Below are 26966 nucleotides of genomic sequence, written 5' to 3'. Positions count from 1 at the left end.
CATAACATAAGCACTGCTACATGCAAAGGTCAGCAGGTACGAGTATATATAGCAAGAATTAATGGAAGGACAATTATTGCAAAAAGGCATTGGTAAAAACCATGCAATAAAAATGGAAGCATTAACAAAAACGTTTAAATAAAACAAAACAAAAAAAATTAATTAAAATAATAAACTAACCCCTGATACCGAATACATATCATTATCATCATAATCATAACCATTATCATTATCATCGTCATCACTACCACTTTCATCATATAAATCAGCCACTTCATCATCTTCGGTATTTGTTTCATAAGATGAACTATAATAACGTCGTAAACCACTGTTGTTTCGCTTTCGGTAATGTTTCGGGCATTTTCGATACGATGAAGGCAGGGATCGGGCATAATATCGTCTATGGTATGGTGGTAGATTTGATGTATTATCATAAAGCATTCTCTGTTGTTGATGATGTTTTATTGTTTATTTAATTATTACAACAATCAATAAAATAACTTTTTTTTCATAAAAATAAAACTAAATGACTAGCTAAATGTAAAAATTTAACAAAAAAAAAACGAAGAAACCATGTACACCAAACCGAGGGTTATAGTGGTGCGGATGGCGGTGGGGCAACATAAATCAAATTCATTATATAGCCAAATTAAAAAAAAAAATTATCTAAAAATCGCCTTTATAGAAATACAGTAGGTATTGTACATATAAAATGATAAATAATTTACCTAAATAATCGTCTAGTCAGTTTTTATATGTGAGTCTTAATTGGTTAATGGATTGCTTATGTTATGTCATATTCACCTGTTCATCAGTGTTCGCCGATGCATTGGCATTATTACAGTTTGGACAACTTTTCTTTAGTAAGGCCATACGCATTTCATGTAGTTCACGTCTTAATGCATCTTCAAGCATCTGTAAATAGAAAAGAAAATGTTAGGTTAGGTTGAAAAAGGTGAGGGTTTTAATTCCATCGTTGAAATGACCCTCTATATAGTGCAGTACAACGAAATTTTTATGAAAATGACATCTAACCAGGACAACGAAGTTCTGGATAAATAACCAAAGCAGACCTATGTAGAACATCTGTTCTCAGGATTGCCATGATATGTTTCTCACAAATAAGTTTGGCCTCTTGCAGAAATACCTCTATTGTGAATGGTAAAATAAAATTAAAACAAAATATTTATACAATTGCGTGCACAAATCTTAAAAAAAGTTTATATGACTGTTATGTCCACACATTGTGTAAATTTTAGTTATAAATTTTACAAATATTTGCACTTTTTTCCTTGTATTGTTTTGACAGATTGGCAAATGGTGTTACCATCTCATGGCAAACAAACAGACTTGCACTACAAATTAGCGTTTGTATTCAGATTTTCTTGATCCAATTAGATTTTATTAAATTTAACCTTAAGCTCTTTAGACCTAAGACCTTGTGTGCAAACCAAAATCACAGATAATCAACACCGCTAAAAGTTTAATCACCAGAGTACTCCGCCTTAGTGACGAACAATTCCATCTAAACCATTTCAAAACATTAACCAAAATATTAAAAACCAATAGTTTTCCACCCAAATTAATTAATAAACTTTTCGACGAAATAAAACGCAAACTAAACAGCACTATGGCAACCCTACAACAAATGAAGAAACCAAACGATATTGTAGCTTCAAATACATCCCTGGATTAACAGATAACAAAAGCTTAAGAACTTGAATGAACAAAACAAACAACATTAAATATGCATACAGAGCGAATCAAACAAACAACAAAATATTCTCCAACGTCAAAACTCCAATCGACAAACAACAACAAAGCAATGTTGTTTTAAAGAATGTCGAAAAAGAATGTAAGGGAACTGACAAACAAAGCTGTGACTTAGTAAAGGGTGATTTTTTTGAGGATAGGATTTTCATGCATTAGTATTTGACAGATCACGTGGGATTTCAGACATGGTGTCAAAGAGAAAGATGCTCAGTATGCTTTGACATTTCATCATGAATAGACTTACTAGCGAGCAACGCTTGCAAATCTTGAATTTTATTACCAAAATCAGTGTTCGGTTCGAAATGTGTTCATTCACCGTAACGTTGCGTCCAACAGCATCTTTGAAAAAATACGGTCCAATGATTCCACCAGCGTACAAACCACACCAAACAGTGCATTTTTCGGGATGCATGGGCAATTCTTGAACGGCTTCTGGTTGCTCTTCACTCCAAATGCGGCAATTTTGCTTATTTACGTAGCCATTCAACCAGAAATGAGCCTCATCGCTGAACAAAATTTGTCAAAATTTGAACACATTTCGAACCGAACACTGATTTTGGTAATAAAATTCAATGATTTGCAAGCGTTGCTCGTTAGTAAGTCTATTCATGATGAAATGTCAAAGCATACTGAGCATCTTTCTCTTTGACACCATGTCTGAAATCCCACGTGATCTGTCAAATACTAATGCATGAAAATCCTAACCTCAAAAAAATCACCCTTTATATGTAGGAACAACAAAACGAACGCTGCAAACAAGAATGGGAGAACACAGAGCTTTGGCTCAACATATTTTGAAAAGTAGACACAGGGCAGACTTGGAAAATGTCAAAAGACAAGATAAAGAAAACAAAGGGAGAACTACTACAACTAAAAAAAGATGGCGAGAAATGAGATACATGTGAGTTCGAAACTGCTGTAACTTCCTTAGACTTTCGAACTCTGAAATTTTGCAAACACCGTTGGATTTGTGGAGAAAAGCTTTTTCCGTAATGGTGATGTTTGAAGCAATACTTCAAAGTTTTCTCTGAAAAATTTTGTAAAAATCGATTTATTTTGGGCCAAAAATTTTCAGGTTCACTTTTAAGTTCAAAAATGCTGTAACTTCTTAATTTTTTCGAATTTAGAAAATTATAAGCCATTTCACAGTTTGAAATTCGATGATGAATCGCTAAGTAAACCAAATTTCTAAAAAATCAAAAAATTTTTTTTTTGCATTTTTTTTAGCAAAGGGGGTAACCCTTCCAAAATGAAAAATTTTTGATGCGAAAAAAATTTTTGAGTTGAGTATGCAGCATTGACGTGTATGGCGAGAAATGAGATTTTGTGCAACTCCTGTGTCGTTTTCCAAAAAAACAAGCTCAAAATCGCTTAATTGAACTTAGAAATAATAAAAAAAAATAATTGTGAGTTCGAAATTACTGTAATTTCCTTAGACTTCCGAACTCCGAAATTCTGGAAGCAGCATTCAATTTGTGAAGAAAAGCTGTTTCCGTAATTGTGCTGTTTGAAGCAATACTTCAAAGTTTTCTATGGAAAAATCGTAAAAATGTTTTTATTTTAGGCCTAACATTTTCAAAGTAATTTTTAATTTCGAAAACGCTATAACTCCTTCATTTTTTCGAATTTCGAAAATGTTAAAGCATTTCGTAGTTCGAAATTCGGCGAAGAATCGCAAAGTAGACAAAATTCCTAATAATTCAACATTTTATTTTTTTTGCAATTTTTTAGCAAAGGGGGTACCCTTTCCAAAATTTTTAATTTTTGATGCGAAAAAATCTTTTGAGTTGAGTATGCAGCATTGAAGTTTATGGCGAGAAATAAAATGCAAGTCCTGTGTTGTTTCTAAAAAAAATAAGTTCAAAATTCCAAAAGCCCTGTAGCTCCCAGTTAAGCTTCTCGTGATAATAAAGAACACCACACAATTGAAGTTCAAAGTTCCAGCCCGTGTGATGTGTTATCCCGTGCCGGGAGGGTTCGGATTATAATCCATCATCGTTTTTACATTGAACAGCAATCGGCCTGCTGTAATAAAACTAATTTCTTACGAGCTTTTGGGCCACAGGACGTCAATCTGATAAGGAATGCCGATGACTGTTCCGGGGAGCAAGAACAAAATCAAAATAGGCTGGTAATACATTGAGATAAGGTAAAGAAAAGGTAAGGTTAGAGTGCAGTCCTTTACAGATTCACATTTTAAGTCCATTGTGATACCACAGTAGCGCCAGACCAAGGCCTCTGTTGGGAATCGAACCCACGACCCCCGCACTGGCAATCTGAGTACGCACCAACTCTACTACCGGGACACGAATACTCCAGGCCAATTGTCATCTTGGCCACACTATTTTAGACCCTATGTGTGGCAGCAAGTGGTATAACAATCTGTAGATGATGCAAACACGAAGGACTGCCACTGGCTGTTATTCTTAGATATCGGAAAAGCGTCTCAAACCCTAGACCTTGGATTTCAGTCTCCAGCCTAATGCTTGGTGCGGAGGTAGTGGTGGGCACATATAAAGCCAGTTAGTGAACCCTACTAACCTGTCAGCATCAAATTAAGTGTGGATATAAGGAGCAACCTAGTCACAACCTCAGAAGGAAATACCCGTTTGTTCCCATACTATACGACTTTAGAAGATACTTTAAACAAACCCTTACCTCTCCTGTGACTTCCAAATGGAAAGTAAGGTTAAATTATGAAATGGTTTTTATTAAAGAACACCTTCCACTGCTCACTTACCTTATGTTCATGTACAATTTGTTGTAGTCTTATATTTTCTTCGCTTAAAGCATGGGCTAAACCATCGGGGCAGGAATTAGTAACTTGTTGTCTTTCAGTCAAACCGGGTGGTGTCATAGGCAATGACCGTACACCGCCGCCAGGCAATGAGAAACGAGAAGTGTTACTGCAAAAGAAAAAAAAAAAAAAAAGAAATGAGAATCAGTCAAAAAATCAGCAAAAAAAACTAACCTTCCACCATTGACTTGTTGTCTGGCTACAAAGCCAGAATGCGTTGAAGATGTTCGTCTTCTTCTTTGGCTAGAGGCAGCTGTGGTTGTATTAGGTATTATAGTATTTGTTGTTGTGGTTGCTATTGTGTTGCTATTAGCATAAGGTAAAATAAAATTGGACATTGATGAGGTTGGTGTTGCTGCAGCCGAAGAGCCAACGTCACCACCACCACACTGTGCCGTTACTACTGTTGAGGAGGTGCTGCTGGCGGTTGCTAGACTGCCATGGGACTGCCATTGAGATTGAGGCAGCATACTCGACATAGCTGACGAGGTAGTTGTATTAGCTGCAATTGTTTCACATTTGCCACTAATAAAAATTTCTAATTTCCGATGTGCAGGTAATATTAGTATGCTTTCCTCCATGCCACCACCACGACCATCGCAATCAGTTGCCATGCCCATGACTTCACTTTCACATTCGGTTTGACTTGTTATTAGCGATATATTTTCACTGCCATTTGTAGATGTACTTCCTGATGATGCAGCAGCAGCAGTGATTTGAGTTAAAAGCTTTGGACTATTCTCACTGCTAGTCGTGGAAAGTTGATTTGGTCGGCTTGGTGGTAGGGATGGCGCTTGCAGGGCCACATTGTTATTGGTAGTGCTATGAACTTTTGGCAATATGTTATTGAAATTTGTGCTGATCTTCATTTTTTCCATTGTATTTGAGGCTTGAGCATTTGCGACTGCGGCAGTTGTGTGTGAGTCCTGTAAACTTTTGGACAATGAGGCGTCTGATGTGCCACCACTGCCACCGTTTCCTCCATCTGTAAGGTCACAACTGCCATTTTGTATTTTAGTTTCTGTCATAGGTACCAAGGTATCGGTACTGGTATTAACGGAGCCATGCCATAGATTTAGAGAATCATCAGTTTTACTGTTTGTCATTAATGCTGAACCATTGCATTGCGTTTCCAAGCCATTGAGGCAGGTATCTGTAGACAAGCAAAATTTACAAAAGTTAATTAATTGGCATAAAACGATTTTTAAAAATATTACAGCGCGTATCGATGAGTCTAAGAATATATACTTACCATCCAAAGCCACACTTTTCATCATGACATCCAAACCCAGATTAGAATGCTTTTCAATTGTGATGCCATTCGAACTAAGTTCAATGCCATTAAATCCATTTGTCGCAGAATCAGTAACATCTCGCCTCAATTTCTCTTCTTTCTCTTGCTCAACATGCAAATTTTCGCTTGTCAATTTTGAACTTTCTGCTATCGATACTTTTGATATCGGGGACGATGGTCGCAATATTTGCATCGATGAACTGTCATAATCACAGCCGATTTGTTCATTTGAATTTTGATGTGTAATGCCGCCTATGCCATTTGTAGAAGGTGCCATTCCAGTTGTTGCATTATTTGTCATTCCATTTTCAATCAAACTGTGGCTGTCATTGCCCAATGCACTTTCTAATGTGGAAGTGGAATTGTGTTTTGTGGCCAATTGGAAATCATCTTTATCAAGTTCATTAGTTAAATTTTCCAATTTTCTTGTGGTGTCGTGTATTAAATTCGCTAAAATATCGGGTGATTCTTCACGATCGTCAGATTGTAGATCGGCTATGGAATTGTTTTCCGAATTTGAACCGATAGTCAAACTAAGGTAGTAAAAAAGCAATAAAAAGTGAAAAAACAAATATCGATTCTCGATTAAGAGAAATGAAATATGTAAAATTTAAAAAAAAATCGATAATCGATTAATGATTAAATTCGATAAACGATTAATAATTAATAAACGATTATTAAAATTGATAAACGATTATTTATATCAATAAACGATTATTAAAATCAATTAACAATCATTAAAATCGATAAACGATTAAAAATTGATAAACGGTTATTAAAATTGTTTAACGATTATTAAAATCGATAAGAGACTTTTAAAATCAATAAACGATTATTAAAAATCGAACAAATTGAATATCGTTTATTACAAATCGAGTGTCGGCTATAAACAATTTATTATCGATTATAAGATATCAATTATCGATTATAAATAATCGACAATTGATGATAAAAAATCTAAAATCCAATATAAAAAATCTATAATCAATTATAAAAAAATCGATAATCAATTATAAAAAATCGATAATTGCTTGACTGGAGGTTCTAAAAAAATAAAAACATTTTGTTTTTTGTACAATACATTGGTAGCTACTTCAATCGATTGTAAAAAATCGATTAAAATTTATTATCGATTGTTTGATTTCAATAATCAATTATAAACAATCTATAATCCAATATAAAAAATCTATAACCAATTATAAAAAAATCGATAATCGATTAGAAAAAATCCAAAATCGATTATCAATTATAAACAATCGATAATTGCTGGTACGGAGGGTATAAAAAATAAAAATATTTTATTCTTAAGTACAATACATTGGTAGCTACTTCAATTGATTAAAATTTATTATCGATTATTAGATATCAACAATTGATTATAAACAATCGATAATTGATTATAAAAAATCTATAATCAATTATAAAAAACAATATTACCGATAATCAATTATAAGCAATCGATAAATGATTGAATGGAGGGTATAAAAAATCGATAATCAATTAGAAACAATCGATAATTGCTTGTCTGAAGGGTAAAAAATAAAAACATTTTATTTTTTGTACAATACATTGGCAGCTATTTTAATCGATTTTAAAAAAACGATTAAAATTTACTACCGATTATTTGATATCAATAATAATTGTAAAAAATCGATTAAAAATATTTAATTATCTATTTTAATGCATTAGGATTGATTATGATTTTAAAGCATATTCATTCTAAAACCATAATCGACAACAATAACCGATATTTTATAATCGATTACAATAAAAACAACACCAAAAAATAATCGATAATACAAATTGATTATATATTGCAGAAAAAAAATTATCGATAACTGTTCAAGAACTACCAATAATCGATAAAAATTATCGATGAATTTTCCAACACCGATCATAAAAATGGATCGATAGAACATAAATATCGATTTATCTAAAATTAAAATGCATCGATCGATCATGAAAAGTCCATAATCGATTAAAAATTGGTAATACATTATAATAATATTGGTTGCCCAAAAAGTAATTGCGGATTTTTCATATAGTCGGCATTGACAAATTTTTTCACGGCTTGTGACTCTGTAATTGCATTCTTTCTTCTGTCACTTATCAGCTGTTACTTTTAGCTTGCTTTAGAAAAAAAGTGCAAAAAAAGTATATTTGATTAAAGTTCATTCTAAGTTTTACTAAAAATGCATTTACTTTCTTTTAAAAAATCCGCAATTACTTTTTAGGCAACCCAATAGATAACTGATCATAGGGTAACGAGAAAACCTTTGTTTTTAAAACAATCTGTAGTCGATTACTTTTAAAAATTTGATAATAGACAATTGATAATCAATTATCAAGCAAGCGATAATCAATCGAATGAATTTTTCAAGAACGATTATTGACTCCGTTGCATGTCACGTTAGAACTGGCAAAATATCGATTGATATTTTTTCGATGGATGCTATCGCAAAAGTTAGATTTTTTGCAAAATAAGCAATCGAATACTGAATGTATCCTTTAAGATAAATTGCGCCAATAGAGGGCTCAATTTTCCGATCCGATCCGATTAAGCTAACATTTTGTACAATGATTTCTCTCATGACTTCCAACTGACTTTATTAGGTCTGGGCACTAATATTGCTACCATATAAATCGATCTCCTGATTTTTACTTCTGATTCTCATTTTCGTTTGAAATATAGGTGATCGATTTTTATTATTAAAACAATCGAATGTTGCGTTTATCGATAGTTTGCCAGCTCTAAGTCAGGTGTGTCAAATAGATATTCATTGCGAAATTGCATTGGATGATTACCGATAACTGGCAAGGTTTCGTATAGATATCCTTTGCAAAGTTGCATTGGATGTTTATTGATATCATGTGACAACACGGACTTGATACAGTATAAAACACAGGCATTCCAATTCGAATTATGTCCCAATTCTCTAATTTCTACTTACTTGGGATCTACGGTCATATTTGGATCACTTGAACGTCTTGACATACTATTCGGTATAAAACCTGCTGTTATTAAATCCCCATAAGATCTCGTCTTTGACATGGAACCTATAAAAGCCAAGAAAATAATTTAAAATTGTTATTATTTGCAAAAAAAAAGTAATTGCGTTTACTTATAGATCCCATTGGAGTATCATTGATATAGTTGGGAAAATCTATGGCATTTTGATTTCCACCCAAACTGCCCAAATACACTTCAGTCCACAATGACAAATCCCTAACATTATGAGCCGGCCATAACACTTTATAACTTTGCGGTTTATACAAAGGATTTCTATACATGGGACTGGACAGGAAAGACCAAACACTGAAGGTTCTTTCGAAAACTGAATTTTCCAAACGTTCCTTGAGGGTGTTGCACAAGAAGTTACCAAACAAACCAGAATGTGAATGTTGGGCTAATTTTATCTGTAACGAAATAGAGATAATGACACAAAATATCTGGGAAATCACTTTCTGGGGAAAATGCCTACCAAATAGCCCATGCTGAATTCAAAACTGCAACTAAATTGTTTATGTATTTGGTGCACAAGATCGAGCCATTGCAGAAATACTGGACAACGTTCATTTAGTTCCTCGGAACCAGGACCATGACCACAGCGATCGGCAAATTTATGGCCATAGCTAAGCCATTCACGTTCTACCAACACTCGGAAACCCTTAAAAAAGAAAGACGAATGGAATTGAACTGATATGTAAACCTTATTTAAAAACATTAGTGCTCTAGATAAATCTCGATTCCGAGTTTTAGTTTATAGATCGTCGCGGTTTTAAACTTTGTTTATTTTACCTCTACAGTTCTATAATACGGATCCAAACACAATTGGGCTGTGGCCACGATTTGAGGAGTACGATCCCAGCCATCGGAACAATGCACTAATACCGGTCTGCCCTTCTTCTCAATGGCATGACATACGGTCATGGAGGCAGCCAATAAGCCGGAAATATGTTGCAGCCACATGGTCTTCTCCAATAGGCCCAGCCAACTACAAAGAAACAAAAACAATTTTTTAAACTTGATAAGACCTGAAATCTTTGGCTCTTACTTGGGCACATCTGGTGGTGAAGCACATAATTGCCTCAAGGCATGGAAACTCTTGCGTATAACATGAATGTTGCCCAAATTCATGAATTCTATTTCTGCACAAGGATAATATTCGATACATTCACATCCACCGCCACGGGCACGATTCGTAACGGCGGATGTATAACTTCGGGCATCAACAATGAGTATTTTCTATAGGGGGGCCAGAAACATTTAAGAATTATAAGAAAAACGGTAAAACCTCAAAAAACAATTTCCTACTTACTCTCACTTCGTCCAAAGGTACCTCCTCATGACTGCCATCTGGGCTGGAGGGCGAACTATCTCCGGATGGTATCTGTATACTTTGTGCTGATTGTGATGTGTTGGCAAATTGACGCATTTGTTCACCCCTATCAAAGGCACAAGCATCGGCCAGAGCTTTTAGCAACTGCTCATCATTGGTGTTGCGCCAGCCCAACCAGCCCACCTCGGGTTGGCTGCAACGTGCTATGACTGCCCCCGATTTGCGATGACGCCACACCACCGCTGGCAAACGGCGAGACCCTCGAAAATTGGCCACATTATTTAGAGTATCATCTGAAATGCAACAGGGTACTAAAAGCTTGGGAGGATATGAGGGACACAGCTTGAAATCTTCATTTGCATGTGATATACGCCATGAACCATTCAAATCAAAACCCAAACGTTCCACTTCACGCATAAAATCTTCCTCATAACGTGAACCGGACTTTTGTAGTCTTTCCGCATAGTCCAACACTGAATACACGGCTGAGGGATTGGGGCCATTTTCGATATTTGAATTGTTAATGCTGCTAAATGTTTGGCTGCCACCACCTGCTCCGCCGTTTAAGGTGTCACAAGCCCAAGAGCAAAATGGAAAGGCAAATATCGATTCCAAAGTCTCGGGCACACCCACAGACATTTGTATGCGTCTTTGCCATTCGGTGCACTGTTCGGCAGTCTCAAATGAACACTTAACTGTGCTTGCATCCTTGCAGCATATGATCAAATGGAACAGATCACGACTTTGGGCCGATTCGATAAGACCCAATGGTATGGATGTCTCAACATTGGTTGAGGATTTCTGTAGAAATATGCGATAATTGGATAAGGCCAAAATGCCATCATCGGTACGTCCCAAATACTTGACAGACTCGCCAGCAACTGAAAAAAATGGTAACATGGTTAAGAAAACCAAACTTGAATAAAGAGCATTCGATTAGGGGTTGTGTTGAAAACTTACGTTCCTGAAATGGGACTTTTAATTCGATATCTTCTTTCTCCATTTGCGGTTTTGGATATAATTCAGCGGCTCGTACCATACACAATGATGGTGGAGGCGATCCATCAGATGCCTCCATTTAGCTGTAAAGGAAAGAAAAGAACAACAAAAATGGGGTTAGATTTTCATCATCTTTATATATCCATCTATAAGAAAAATTTTAGGTTCACATCACCACGTCCCCAAGGGCTTTTAGCCCATCGATAACTTCCGAGTACACAAAATGTCATGCGGTTCTATAGATCAAACAGGATACCCTAATGTTAAGTAAAGTTAAAAAACCTGGGCCTAGCAATCGAGATATCTAGCCCCGCTACATTTGATCCATTGGTATAGATGGGCGATGGGTAAATACCCAAAAGGTATTTCCCCGGTAAATTCGGTAAATACCTGGGTATTTACCCATTTATACCCAAAAGCTGGGTATTTATGATTTTGCAGATATCTTGGGTATAAAAATATTTTCCAAACTATTTTTGATGATTTCGTATTCTTTGTATATAAACCTGATCTTCTGATCCCATAAAATTCGATTTTAGTTATCTATAGACGCTATATAGACCGATCTCCAGACTTAAAATCTTGAGGCAATAAATTGGTCATTTTTCATCCGATTTCGATGAAATTTGGCACAGTGAGTTCTGGTAGACCCCTACTCATTTCTGTGAAGTGTTGTTTAGATCGCACTATATTTGCATATAGCTGCCATTAGACCGACCGCCCGATCTCCCAAAATATGATATTGAGGCCATAAAAGACCAATTTATTACCCGTTTTCGATGAAATTTGTAACAGTGTGTTCTGGTAGACCCTACAAGCAAGTTCTGGTACCCCTCTAAACCTTTTTTGAATATCGTCCAGATCGCACCATATTTGGATATAGCTACCATATAGACCGATCTCCCGATATGGGGTATTGATCTCATAAAAGGAGCATTTTTCATACGATTTTGATGAAATTTGAAACAGTGAGCTTTGATATTCAACTAAAATGTTAAGAAGGGCACAAAAAAGCACTGTTTAAAATTTCATCAAAATCGGATGAAAAATGCTCCTTTTTTGAGATCAATACTCCATATCGGAAGATTGGTCTATATGGCAGCTATATCCAAATATGGTCCGATCTAGACGATATTCAACAAAAAGGTTTAGAGGGGTACCAAAACACACTGTTTCGAATTTCATGTAAATCGGATGAAAAATGCTCCTCTTATGGGCTCAATACTCTATATCGGGAGATCGGTCTATATGGCAGCTATATCCAAATATGGTATGAACTTGACAATCAACAAAAAGATGGGCTCCACAACTCGCTGTGTCAAATTTCATTGATATCGGATGAAAAATATTCCTTTTATAGGCTCATTACAATATATCGGGAGATCGGTCTATATGGCAACTATATGCAAATATGGTCCGATCTGGACCACAGTCGGTCGAAGGACAGCTATATCCAAATATTGTGCGATCTGAACCACACATCACAGAAATTGGTAGGGTCCTACCAGAAATCACTGTGCCAAATTTTATCGAAATCGGATAAAAAAATTACCAATTTATTGTCTCAAGACTTTAAGTCTGGAGATGGGTCTATATAGCTGCTATATATAACAAAAATCCGATTTTATGAGATCAGAAGATCAGGTTTATATACAAAGAATAAGAAATCATCAAAAATTATTTGGAAAATATTTTTATGTCCAAGATATCGGCAAAATTATAAATACCCAAATAAACGGCTAAATCAGACGACACAAGTTGGTTTAACCAGACATGCAGAGTTGCTGTCAGATCGAAAGAGGTGGCATTCAGCGACTGGCGCTTGGATAAAAATGCCAATACTGAAGTGCTGCACAAACAGGCAAGATCTTCTTGCTTAGGCGCGAAAAATTTCTTTACGAACAGCGTCTGCGTACTAAGGTTCTTGCTTCTATTCCAACTCTTGTTAAAGACGATCAAACGTTCACTGGCCCGGTTGATAAGACTTACTTGTTGGCTGATATATTTGCAGGGAACTCTTCCCTGCCGGATAGTAATCAACCACTCCCCTCAATAGAAAATGTATCTGGCATCATGCCCCAAATATTTTTTCGAACTCGTGAAGTTGAAAGGGTTCTTGAAAATCTAGACGTAAATAAATACCCGGGTCCGGATGGCATAACAACACTTGTCTTACGTAAGTGTTCTTCGACGCTCGCTCGTCCGTTACGCAACCTTGCCTACCGTGCGGGAGTCTTCCCGGCGCGTTGGAAGGTTGCGAACGTTCAGCCAGTACCCAAGAAGGGGGAGGCAAACAACGCTGCGAATTATCGGCCAATTGTGATATGCTCCGCTCTCTCCAAGCATGGTTAATCACCATCTTGTGAGGTATGTAGAGTCTAATGGCCTTCTTAGATCACAGTATAGGTTCCGCAGAAATCACTCTACGGGCGACCTCATGGCACTTGGAGTCGCTCAATCCACCAGTTTAGTGAGAGTAAGGTTGTGGCTCTGGATATCTCCAAGGCGTTTGATAGGGTCTGCCACGGTGCACTACTATCAAAGCTTGTCGCATTTGGTGTCGGTAATGGCTTCGTTCGATTTATTTCGAGCTTTCTCAGAGATTGCACTATTCGAGTCGTTATAGATGGGTTCTCTTCCAATGAGCACAAATTAACCGCAGATGTACCCCAGGGCTCTGTTCTTTCTCTTTCTCCTTCTATTTTTCTAATTTTTATCAATGATCAGTTGGGTCAGACATCGAACCCGATCTACTCATTTGCGGATGAAAGTAATCTCTGTCATTCGTACTCACTCGACCATAGGCCCAGTTTTCGAGAGATTGAGGAGAAGAGACGAGTTATGGACGATACACTCTGCCAGGATTTTCTGGCCATTTCTGAGTGGGGTCGAATGAATAGAGTAGATTTGAATGCACGGAAGACTCAGTGCTGCTTATTGTCACACAAACGATTCGCTGACCCATTACGATCATCTTTGTCTATCAACGGTATAGATGTTGAGCAATCAGAATCTCTTGATGTTCTAGGCATGAAAATACAAAGTGATGTCCGTTGGGCTAAACAAGTATTTGAAGTGTCGAAAGAAGCATTCAAGTGTTTATGCTTCCTTAAACGAATTACGAATTAAGAATTACTTCACTCTGTCTGATCTTCTTAACATCTACAACAACTCACATGTAAGGGCTGGAGCTTAAAAATCATTCCTGGAGCTACTGGACCATGTACAGAGGAGAGTGATGGCATTGATTGGGGACAGTGGGGTATCCAACTCTATTACCTCCCTTCATCATCGTCGCAATGTAGGTTGTTTGACGCTGTTCTATCGGTACTAGACATTCCAGGAACTCACACCCATTTGAAATTGATTGGCCAGCGGACCGCACAATGCATTATAGAGAGAATTCTTATTTCGCCCGAACCGTTCGTATATGGAATCGACTTCCCGCTAATGTTTTTCCCACCCACTTTGACATCCAAAGATTTAAGACAAATGTCAATAAGCACTACATCCTTTTCGCCCCCTCCAATTCCTTATTTCCTCTCGCCAACGCAATGCACTGCATTCATAGGAGACATCCTCTGCGTATTGGTTGACAGAAAAAAAACCCAAAAAAAGTATTTATTGGGTATTTACCCAAGAAATACCCAAGCGTTGGGTATTTACCCGGTAGAAACCCATCTCTATCCATTGGGCTTCTCCTTCAAAAAGTGTACGAAAAGTCAGAGGTATCAGTAGATCCGAACAGACCTTGTCGGAAATATTTCTACTGAACTTTTTTTGAACCATTTTTGATCACTGCAACAATCTATGCTAACAAGGGAAGGTATTCATCTCCACCAGGCCGAGGCAATGGCCAAGGAATTAGCAGAAGGTGTTGGACAGATAACAGCTCCTCCTCTTTTTTGAAAAACCTGCAGAAGCCAGAATATCCAGTACTCAACAAGAAGTACCCTGCGGTATTGCATTTTTACACCCAACGTGAGATGTTCTTGATCCCAAGAACAGCAGTCCACGCCTTTTAGGAGAGCCTATAGCCTTGATTCTACTCAAATAATGACACAGTAGCATACACACGATCCATCGGTGATCCATTTCTAGACAGCTAATCAGAATCCTTGCTTCCCACCAATTACTGATTATGAGCACCATAAGGGTTGGTGGCACTCTGAGCTCCGATTTATGTGGTGTTCGTTATCATCACAAGAAGCTCAGCTGAGCGCTACTGAGTGCATCCACCGGTATAGAAAAGTTTTAAAATCTTCCCCCAGAAAAGTTTGAAAATCTTCATTGTTTTCGGTAACATTTGTTAATTTTATTGCTGAATAAGGAATAAGTATCCCCACCTTTGATGTTATGGAAAAATTGTGTGAACCTTAGAATTGATCCCTAGTTGATATTTCGGCAATTAACAATGAACTTCATTTCCTTAAGAAAAAAAAAACAAAGACATACCAAAAATTCTTTCTATAACAGCAGCTATCATCTTGACCATTAAAATGCTGCTATTATTTAAATTGTTTCAATTAAGGCATAATCATTGGATATGAATAATTCGGCAATACTTTATTGATTTTAAATGTAACAATTAACCTTCATTATATTCATATGAGTTTTTTTTCTCATTTGTTTATCATTTAAGACTCTTTGTTGTTGCTAAAGGCAGAGAATGATAAAATTTAACAAAAAAAAAAAACCAGTAAGGAAAGGCTAAAGTCGGGCACAGCCGACTATATAACAACCTACACCACCGAGTCTACCTGCTACTTTTAATAAATATTGGGTTGCCCAAAAAGTAATTGCGGATTTTTTAAAAGAAAGTAAATGCATTTTTAATAAAGCTTAGAATGAACTAAAATCAAATATACTTTTTTTACACTTTTTTTCTAAAGCAAGCTAAAAGTAACAGCTGATAACTGACAGAAGAAAGAATGCAATTACAGAGTCACAAGCTGTGAAAAAATTTGTCAACGCCGACTGTATGAAAAAACCGCAATTACTATTTGGGCAACCCAATAGAACCTATGTTTACCGAAATATCGAATAGAACACCAAGATGTTTTAACAATGGTACCAAAATTCTGGCTACTGCAGTTTTAAAGGCAAATATCGGCTAAAAAATGTATATGGGAGCCACATATAAATCTGGAGCGATTTTGATAAAATTTGCCATACATATAGTGTTTTCTCAAAGATTCCATTATGGAACAAATAAGAGGGTAATTAACTTCTCCCAATATCAATTGAGAGTTGCCCGATTTAAATTTAAGCTCTATGATAAGGGAACGTCCTGTTCTATGCCGAGTCCGAACGACGTGTCACTGAAAAGTGAAACCTTTTTGTTGAGAAGTTGTACACGGCTGAAATACTCACAAATGTTGCCAGCAGTTGGCGAAGGGATAACCACCGCTGAAAAAGGTTTTATGGTGTTCGCGCCGGCAGGATTTGAACCTGGATGTTTGGGCACGATAGGCGGGCTTGCTAACCTATACACCAATGTGGCTCCCTGACATGCATATTGGGATGTCAGAAAAGACACCTCATGCTAAATTTTGTAAAGATCGGACTAAAATTGTGGCTTCTACAGCCTTTAAAGACCATATGGGTAGAAAGATATATATGGGAGCTATATCTAAATCTGTTCCGATTTTGATGAAATTTTGCACACAAACACCCTATGCTAAATTTTGTAAAGGTCGGACCAAAAGTGTGGATATGAAAGACTTAAAAGGCCACATCGGATAGAACATATGTGTGGGAGCTATATCTAAATCTGAACCGATTTTGAAGAAATTTTGTAAAGATTGAACCAAAACTTTGGCTTCTACAGGGAATATCGGATGAAAGATATATATGAGAGCCATATGTAAATCTGGACCGATTTTTTCAAAATCAGTAGCGTTCTTCCTTGAGCCCAAGAAAGTGACTTTTGCAAAATTTTATGACAGTCGGACATCAAATGCAACCTGTACCTTGATTACAAGTATAAATGGACAGACAGACGGACATAGCTAAATCGAATCAGAAAGTGATTCTAAGCCCATCGGTATACTTATCGATGGGCCTAGCTGTTCTCCTTCTTAGCATTGCGAACAGATGCACAAAGTTATACTAGCCTTTACCACAGTGGTGGTGTAGGGTATAATAAATAACACACATTTCAACAAAGTTAATATCCCAGTTGTGGCTCTTTTTCCTTTGTTTGTTGGAAACAACATTTTAAAATCAGTTCAATAAATTTTAGCGCATACAAGTTTTGTTTATAAATATGGAGAAAAAAATCGCATATATGCAACGTTTTTAACGAAGCAAGGAAGGAAAATGTATTAACCGACAAAAAAATTTTATGGCTAATTGAGAATTAGAAGACATTTTTTGGAAACAGGCCAAAGTCTCAAAATTTTAAGAAACACATATTTATAGAAAAAGACAAAATTTTCTAAAAAAAAAACAAAGACTTTTAACAAAAAAAAGAAAAATTTTCTAAACAAAAAATCTAAAAACAAACAAAATGTATAAAAAAATGTTTGAAATATTTTTTTTTTATAGAAATACAATTTTTTATAAAAAAAATGGTATAAATTTTAACAAAATTTGGTATAGAAATAAAATTTTAACAAAATTTTGAAAAAAAATTTTAAGAAAGTGACGGAATGGCTAAGTGACGGAATGGCTAAGATATAATGTTATTACGACGATTGGCGTAAATATCTTTTCAGACAGTCAGGCAGCCATTAAATTCCTGGTGAACGTATTTCTGAGCACAAAAACCGCTCTCGACTATCGCAGATCTCTCAACGAAATGGCTGAACAGTTCAAAACTCACCTGTTCTGGATGCCGGGCCATAGAGATATCACAGGGAATTGTAAAGTGGACGAGCATGCGAGACTAGGAACAACCTTACACATTCCAGGGAAACTAGAATCTGTGGGTGTGCTAAGTTTTCAGGATCAGGCCCGAAGGGCAACGAATGATAGATGGTCACAAAGAGGGGGCTGTGACCATTCCGAAACTATGTGGCATAATCTAGACTTGAAGAGGTCTGCCGCTTTGCTGTCATTGGCTAAAACAGACGTCTCAGTCATTGTGTTCTTCATGACAGGTCACTGTCTAATCGGAAAACATGCTGACAGACTGAAGGTTGCCAGCAACAACTTTTGCAGAAGCTGTGAGGACATTGAAGAAGAAGAGACTATAGAACACCTTCTGTGTGTGTGTCCCGCACTAGGAATCAGAAGGAGTTTCACTTTAGGTTCTCATTTCTTTGAAAACCTGTCTGATATAGCGGATGTGAACATTCGCAAGTTATTAGGCTTTTTAAAGAGATCTGGATGGTTCAACGGTAGGAACTAGAAGGCATCTTCCTTCACAATGGACGAAAACGTCTAAGTGAGTCTGATGGCAGACTGCCAATTAACCTAACCTAACCTTCGTTGATATTTAATTTAAGAGTATTTTGTCTTCTTCGCTGTTGTCCACCTTATCACTACACCATACACTAGGAAGCACTAACACTTCACATGCCCTTCCAAATTATAGAACGTTTAAACCGCTTTATTCCTGGTCACAACTTGATGTTAAAGTATGAAATTAAAATTTCCATCACGTAGAAGGAGAACCTTGGAAAACCTATTTCACATAAAAAAAAAGTTGACATTACACTACCATCACCTTTTATAATGAGACGCTTGTTAGTGTTGTTGTCTGTTGGCAGGACATGGTAGATAGGAACTATAAAAATAAAATTGGAAAATTCTCTGATACATGGTCATCATAACTATTTAATTTAATGAATACTAAGGTATACGTGGGGCAGCCACGTTTCTGCCGCCATGAAGGCACACGTTTTCTTATAATTTCATCATCATCATCATCGGCATGCTGTAACCAAAGTATCCTGCTTTTCTGGTGACAGACAGACACGAGGGACAGACAAACATTTTCTACGATTTATTGAATTGAATAGTCCAGCAACAGCATGGGGTGGAAGTGAAAGAGAACAGCCAGTGGGAGTATAGACCCCACGTTGTGTGTTCTAATTATTAAATGCGTATTAATTGAATGAGAGTGGTAGTCTGTATTCAATTCACTCTCAAATCAATTGACTATTATTGCAAAGGGCACTTAATATCCTCTTTCGGTTCTATGACCGGAAACGGATATACATGACACACAATACAAATTCACACAAACGGTTTGCCTTGCTAGAGAATTTCAACAATTTCAGTTGTTATCACTTTACACACTCTTTTTATAGTTTTGCTTTTTTTTTGTTAATTTTTATTTCAACACTTACCTCACTAAATACCTATAATCGAGCTACTTGCTTTCGGCCTTCTCTGTAGACTATATCGAAATGTCAAAAACCATGTGCTTTTCCTCCGAAAGAAATTGCCTCCAAAAGGAAATGGTGAATAAGGATATGAAGCGCACGTATAGAAATTTGTATACTGCGCAATACACAACAACATTAGGTAGACGCTTAGCGTAAACTTTATAGTAGGAACGAAGGTATGTAGATAGATAGGTAGACGAGAAGCACATGGAGGAATAATTATACAATAAAGGATGAAATATGCACAAAAAACGAAAATACTTAATTGACTTCATAAATGTGACTATTAAAATGCCATTTCGGAGCCATTTATAAATGAAAAACTTGTGTTTTAAATTACAGAGATAAACATTTACATGGGAATATACCAAAAGCGGGGAAAAAATAAAATAACCAAAGGCGTTCTTCATAAAAACCCAGAACAACATTTAATTGAACTTAGTTTTAAAATTTTAATTGAAAAATAGGAATTTTTATACATAAATATTTTTTCATATGTTTAAATTTTCTTTCATTTCGGCAAAATCTTATTTCTATAGATATTTTTTTGTATATTTTAATAGAACAAATTTTCAAATTCTAATTCCAAAAAAAAAATTATTGTATAACTTTTTTTATAGGTAATTATTTTCAAAATTAAATTCAAGTTATTTTTTAGGAACATTTTGTGTTTCATAGATTAAAAATTACAGACAATATTGTCAAGTAGGTAAAAAAATTTTTCCACATTTTTGCCCATGAACATTCCACTAAGAAACAGGGGCAAACTTCTCACATATCAATGAGTGCAGTCCGATTCAAGTTTAAGCTCAATGATAAGGGGCCTCCTTTTTATAGCCGAGTCCGAACGGCGTGCCGCAGTGCGACACCTCTTTGGAGAGAAGTTTTACATGGCATAGTACCTCACAAATGTTGCCAGCATTAGGAGGGGAAAACCACCGCTGAAAATTTTTTTCTGATGGTCTCGCCAGGATTCGAACCCAGGCGTTCAGCGTCATGGGCAGACATGCTAACCACTGCGCTACGGTGGCCTCTATTGTCAAGTAGGTATTCATTTAAAATAAACAAGTAAAAGCGTGCTTAGTTTGGCCGGGCCGAATCTTGGGAACACACCGCCACGGATTCTGCTAAAATATGGGAGCTATATCTGATTATAAACCGATTTGGACCGTACTTGGCTCAGTTGTTGAGAGTCATAACAGAACACCACATGCAAAATTTCAGCCAAATTGGATAAAAATCGCGGCTTGTAAGGGTTTAAGAAGTCAAATCGGGAAATGGATTTATAGGGGAGCTATGTCAGGTTATAAACCGATTTGGACCGTACTTGGTACAGTTGTTGGAAGTCATAACAGAATACCACATGCAAAATTTCAGCCAAATCGATTGCGGCTTGTAAGGGCTCAAAAAGTCAAATCGTTTATATGGGACCTATATCAGGTTATACACCGGTTTGGACCGTGCTTGGCACAGTAGTTGGAAGTCACAACGGGACACTATGTGCAAAATTTCAGCCAAATCGGACAAAAATTGCGGCTTCCAGGGGTTCAAGAAATCAAATCGGAAGATCTATTTATTTGGGAGCTTTATCAGGTTCTTGTCCGATTTGGACGGTACTTTGCATAGTTGTTGAAAGTCATAACAGAACACTTGACCGATTTGGACGGTACTTTGCACAGTTGTTGGAAGTCATAACAGAACACAACATGCCAAATTTCAGCCAAATAGAATGCAATCGGTTTATATGGTAGCTATATCTAAATTTAAACCGATATGTTCCATTTGCAATCCCCAACGACCTACATCAATACTTAGTATCATTGCAAAATTTCAAGTGACTAGCTTAACGCGTTCGACCACTATCGCGATGTCGACAGACGGACGGACATGGCTAGATCAAATCAGAATGTGGAGACGAACCAGAATATATATTCTTTATGGGGTCCCAGATCAATATTTCAAGGAGTCACTAACGGAATGACTGGATTAGTATTCCCCCATCCTATGGTAGTGGGTATAAAAATTTGCAATCCCAAACGACCTACATCAATATTTAGTATCTATGCAAATTTTCAAGCTAGCTTTACACGATCGATCTAGACGGCCAATTAAGCGGTCCTGAACATGAAAAAAAAGTTCACCGATCTCGCCTCTCAATAAGTCCATGGTTAAACGTGCTGTGTGACATGTAGCACCGTCTTGTTAAAACCACATGTCATGCAAGTCAAGCTCTTGCATTTTGAGCAAAAAAAAGTTGGATTTCATTTTACGATAGTGCTTACCATTACGTTACGATTCGCATTATCTCTGAAGAAATACGATCCAATGATGGCACCAGTCTATAAACCACACCAAACTATGACTTTTTCTGGTTCCATTGGTAGCTCTTGCAATGCTTATGGTTGATCTTCACTCCAAGATCGACAATTCTGCTTATTTTCGTAGCCATTGGGCCAAAAAAAGAGCTTAACCATAAAATGGAAGCAGCGCGCGATGAACTTTCTTAACAAAGCACGCATTTTGATAATAAAATTCCATAATTTGCAAGCTTCCTTGGGTTTAAGAAATCAAATCGGGAGATCGGTTGATATGACACAGTTGTTGGGAGTCAGAACAGAACACTATGTGCAAAAATTCAGCCAAATCGGATGAAAATTGCGTCTCCGCAGGGCTCAAGTAGTCAAATCGGGAGATCGGTTAATATGGGAGCTATATCAGGTTCTTGACCAATTTGGAACGTACTAAAAACAGTTGTTGGAAATCATAACAGAACACTATGTGCATAATTTCAGACAAATAGGCTTCCAGGGGCTCAAAAAGTCAAATCCGGAGATCGGTTTTTATGGGAGCAATATCCAAATCTGAACCGATATGAACCATTTGCTTTACGCGTTCGACCGCAATCGTGATTTCCTCAGACGGACGGACATGGCTGGTTCGACTCAGAATGTCGAGATGATCAGGAATATATATACTTTAAGGAGTTCTAGATCAATAGTATACCGCTTTTAGAACGCCATCCTATGGTGGTTGGTAAAAAAAATATTTTATTTCCTAGGCCAAACAAACAAAAACTCATTTTCATAGTATTTTAAGACCATTTTGGAAAAAATTGATTTTAATGACTTTGACAAAGACCCACCTGCTGTCAAAAGTAGTAGGTTTATTGCCATACATTTATTGTTATACCCCACACCACCACTTTGGTACAGGGTATTAAAAATTTGTGCATTTTTTGCAACGCTAAGAAGGGGAAGAGCCAGACCCATTGATAAGAGTACCGATCGACTCAGAATAACTTTCTGATTCGATTTAGCCATCCATCCGTCTGAGAGTCCATGTATTCTTTTAATCAAGGTACAGGTCGTACTTGTTGTCCAATTACCATGAAATTTTGCACATATCACTTTTTTTGGCTCTGGGGCGGACGCTATTGATTCTGGTAAAAATCGGTTCAGATTTAGATATAGCTCCCATATATATGTATCGCCCGATTTTTACTTAAATAGTCGTTGTAACTACAATCTTCAACTGATCTGCACAAAAATTGGCATGGATTGTTTTGTTACTGATCTTAACATATCTGCAAAATTTCATCAAAATCGGTTCAGATTTAGATATAGTTCCCATATATATTTATCCCACGATTTTCACTTAATTGACTGTAATAACTAAAATTTTCAACCGATGTGCACAAAAATTGGCACGGATTGTTTTCTTACTGTTCTTAACCTATCTGCAAGATTTCATCTAAATTGGTCCAGATTTAGATATACTTTTTTTCACTTTAATGGCTGTTGTAACTACAATTTTCAACCGATCTTCACAAAATTTGGCATGGATTGATTTGTTTTGATCTTAACATATCCAAAAGATTTCATTAAAATCGGTTCAGATTTAGATATAGCTCCCATATATATGTATCGCCCGATATGCATTTAAATGGTCATAGTAACTACAATTTTCAACCAATCTGCACAATATTTGACATGGATTGTTTTTTCACTGGTCTTAACCTATCTGCAAGATTTCATCTAAATCGGTTCAGATTTAGGTATAGCTCCCATATATATAATTGTAGGGTAGGTGTGGGGTATTATATAGTCGGCTCCGCCCGACTTTTGCCTTTCCTTACTGGTTTTAATATAGAAACCATCAAATGCAATAAGACACTAAAACGGTTTCCAGAAATCTTATTTCTAATAATTTTGAGAACATTTTTTGTTTGATTTTTTTTTTGGATACAAATTATTTTCGAATTTTGCCAAGCTAATTTTCCCTTAAAACATGACCTTACATGGCCGGAAAGTTTTTTTTTATTTAAGTTTAATCAACTTTTCCCCATTCATTATATTATAGGGCACATTTTTCGAAGTATTTTTGTGTTTTGTGTCCAAAGGTTAATGTTTTGGTGTCATCGATAGTGATGCGTGCCATTAGTTTACATTCCCTGTTATTATTATGATTATTTACAAACAATGAACCTACATGTTATTGAACCCAATAAATGAATCAGATTAATGGTAAGCTCAACGGGGGTAATGCCTGTTATTTCCTTGCTACTATCTTGTTGAGTCTTAATCCATTATTTGAAATGCTATTAAAGCTAATTACATTATCCCTTCGGAAAAAAAGACAATTCGAAATCAACCCCAAATGTGAACGATTTTATTGAAAGTTGTAAATTCGAAATTAAAACAAATGATGGATGATAAACCAACAAAAACCTGGAGGTTTAAATTGCTCCATTTAGCATGTTGCGTGCGGTATATGCCGATTGCAGCTTTATGGATTTGTACTTTGTGCTTTGTCTCAATAAACCGGAAACGGAAAGCAAATTGGTGTAAATGAAGGTATAATTACTGTTATGGATGTTGTAAATTATGAATGCATATTTGTATACGTATTAGCGTATAATTAGGTATAATACAAGTATTCCTAAAAATAAAAATAATTTTCTAACAATTAGTCAAACTAATAAGGAAATAAATAATAAAGTTTAAGTTTTAAGTTTAAGTGCAAACTGTGATAAAATATTGAAATTGACAGATTTATATAAATTTTAATAACATAAATAAATATATGCTATATATATATAGATAAAACCTAATAAATATGGTGGCAGAGGAAAATTTGTATATAAAATTTCTTTGAATTGAAGAATTTTTCCTTGACATTAAGGATTTTCTGTCTTAAACATTAGTGTCGTGAATAATATAGAAATTTGCTTCTTTAATTAAAGACAAACGTCGCTTTGTAAAATTTAAAAATATCCTTGAGGAGTAGATAATTGGCTTTGGGACAAAATGACAACTTTGTTAGTTAAAGAAACAAAAAACCTTAAAAATAGAAGCGTACTTAAAAAATTATTTAAGTAAAGGTGATTAGTTTTAATGTAGGATTTTTCAAAAGAGAAGATAATGGGGTTTATTTGTGAAGTAAAATGATTTAGTCAGCGAGAGAAATTTTAAGTGAACGAATGTACTCGTTAGTATATAGCGACTTAAATTTTAATATGAAATCTGTAGGGTAAGTCTTGTTTCTTTGACTTGAAATTATTATCAAACTTCTTCGATCATGTAAATTTTTATACCCTCCACCATAGGATAGGGGTGTACTAATATCGTCATTCTGTTTGTAACACCTCGAATTATGCGTTTGAGACCCCATAAAGTATATATATTCTTGATCGTCATGACAATTTAAGTCGATCTAGCCATGTCCGTCCGTCTGTCCGTCGGTCTATCTATGCTAACTTTCGAAGCAGTAAAGCTAGGTGCTTGAAATTTTGTGCAAATACTTTTTATTAGTCTAGGTCGGTTGGGATTGTAAATGGGCCAATTCGGTGCAGGTTTTGATATAGCTGCCATATAAACCGATCTTGGGTCTTGACTTCTTAAGCCACTAGAGGGCGCAATTATTATCCGATTTGGCTGTAATTTTGTATGTGGTGTTTTGCTGTTACTTTCAACAACTGTGCTAAGTATGGTTCAAATCGGTTCATAACCCGGTACAGCTGCCATATAAACCCATCTTGACTTCTTGACAAAACATCCATGAGATGTTTTGTTATGACTTCCAACAACTGTGTTTAGTATGGCGCAATTCTCGTCCGATTTGACTGAAATTTTTCACGTGGTGTTTTGCTCACAATTTCAACAACTGTGCTAAGTATGGTTCAAATCGGTTCATAACCTGATATAGCTTCCATATAAACCGATCTTGGGTCTTGACTTCTTGAGCCACCAGAGTGCGCAATTCTCATCCGATTTGGCTGTAATTTTCCGTGAGATGTTTTGTTATGGCTTCCAACAACTGTGCTAAATATGGTTCAAATCGGTTCATAACCTGATATAGCTTCAATATAAACCGATCTTAGATCTTGACTTCTTGAGGCGCTGGAGGGCGCAATTTTCATCCGATTTGGCTGTAATTTTGAAGATGGTGTTTTGGTATAACTTCCAACAACTGTGCTCAGTATGGCGCAATTCGGTACATAACCTGACATAGCTGCCATATAAACCGATCTGTGATCTTGACTTCTTTAGCCTGCAGAGGGCGCAATTCTCATCCGATTTGGTAGAAATTTTGTACAACGGCTTCTCCCATGACCTTCAACATACAAGTCCAATATTGTCTGAATCGATCTACAGCTTGATACAGCTCCCATATAAACCGATCTAGTGATTTAGCTTTTTGAGTCCCTACAAGGCGCAATTCTTATCCGAATGGACTGAAATAATTTAACAATGTTCAGCATTCAATTCATTTATGGTCCGATAGCAATTCTTTTTCATTATTCTTTGTTTGCCTAAAAAGAGATACCGCGCAAAGAACTCGACAAATGCTATCCATGGTGGAGGGTATATAAGATTCGCCCGACCGAACTTAGCACGCTCTTACTTGTTTTTAATTTTTTTAGTAACATTTTTGTTTGGGTGTGATATTCCTAAAAAATTAAAACATCTCAGTATTATGTCAATTTTTTAATGAGTATATAAATCCATAAAATTCTTGCTGTTGAACATAAATGCACTTTATTCTTTTAAACAACTGAGGCCTAATTAATGTCATTTTTAATCTATGCGTTGTGTAGCGTTAAATGAAAACAAAATATAAATAAAATAACTTGCAATTCTTTTCTTTTTTGTTTGCTTTGATTGTGTGACCTTGAGTTTTCTTTGCTTAAAAAGTGTTTTTTGTTTTAAATAAGTTCATAAAAAAACAATATCAAACCAAATGTAGAAGAATAAATAAAAAAATTAAAAACAAAAATACACATTTGTCTGGTGCGGCCAACAACAAGCAATATAGAAAATAAACACATATCGAAAAGAGTCGGCATTCGCATGAGATATATTCTATCTACACTAGGGCTCATGTGAGTAAGTACATTGACTGACTGACATACAGCGGTCAAAAAAAGT

At 36.1% G+C, this 26966-nt stretch overlaps 1 protein-coding gene across 5 annotated transcripts in view; it reads right to left on the bottom strand.

The window, feature by feature from the left end:
- The window catches only part of LOC106087414 (myotubularin-related protein 4), a 61863-nt gene that overhangs the window by 10881 nt on the left and 24016 nt on the right, over positions 1 to 26966 (bottom strand). For 3 of the 5 annotated variants that reach the window (XM_059366585.1, XM_059366587.1, XM_059366586.1), the window contains exons 2-13: positions 11165 to 11286; positions 10184 to 11085; positions 9920 to 10110; positions 9664 to 9859; positions 9347 to 9532; positions 8987 to 9281; positions 8816 to 8921; positions 5823 to 6397; positions 4745 to 5723; positions 4514 to 4679; positions 805 to 915; positions 181 to 444 (exon numbers count right to left, since the gene is read on the bottom strand). In XM_059366585.1, the coding sequence (XP_059222568.1) occupies positions 181 to 444; positions 805 to 915; positions 4514 to 4679; positions 4745 to 5723; positions 5823 to 6397; positions 8816 to 8921; positions 8987 to 9281; positions 9347 to 9532; positions 9664 to 9859; positions 9920 to 10110; positions 10184 to 11085; positions 11165 to 11282 (4089 nt within the window). In that variant the 5' untranslated portion in view covers positions 11283 to 11286. Of the gene's footprint in view, positions 1 to 180; positions 445 to 804; positions 916 to 4513; positions 4680 to 4744; positions 5724 to 5822; positions 6398 to 8815; positions 8922 to 8986; positions 9282 to 9346; positions 9533 to 9663; positions 9860 to 9919; positions 10111 to 10183; positions 11086 to 11164; positions 11287 to 26966 lie in introns of those variants that run through there. The other 2 variants (XM_059366589.1, XM_059366588.1) reach the window with 2 other exon arrangements.

Source organism: Stomoxys calcitrans, chromosome 4 (assembly GCF_963082655.1).
Source record: "Stomoxys calcitrans chromosome 4, idStoCalc2.1, whole genome shotgun sequence".
In the NCBI taxonomy this organism is placed as follows: Eukaryota; Metazoa; Arthropoda; class Insecta; order Diptera; family Muscidae; genus Stomoxys; species Stomoxys calcitrans.
Note: the sequence above shows the minus strand (reverse complement) of the source record. Positions and strands in the feature narration are given on the sequence as shown.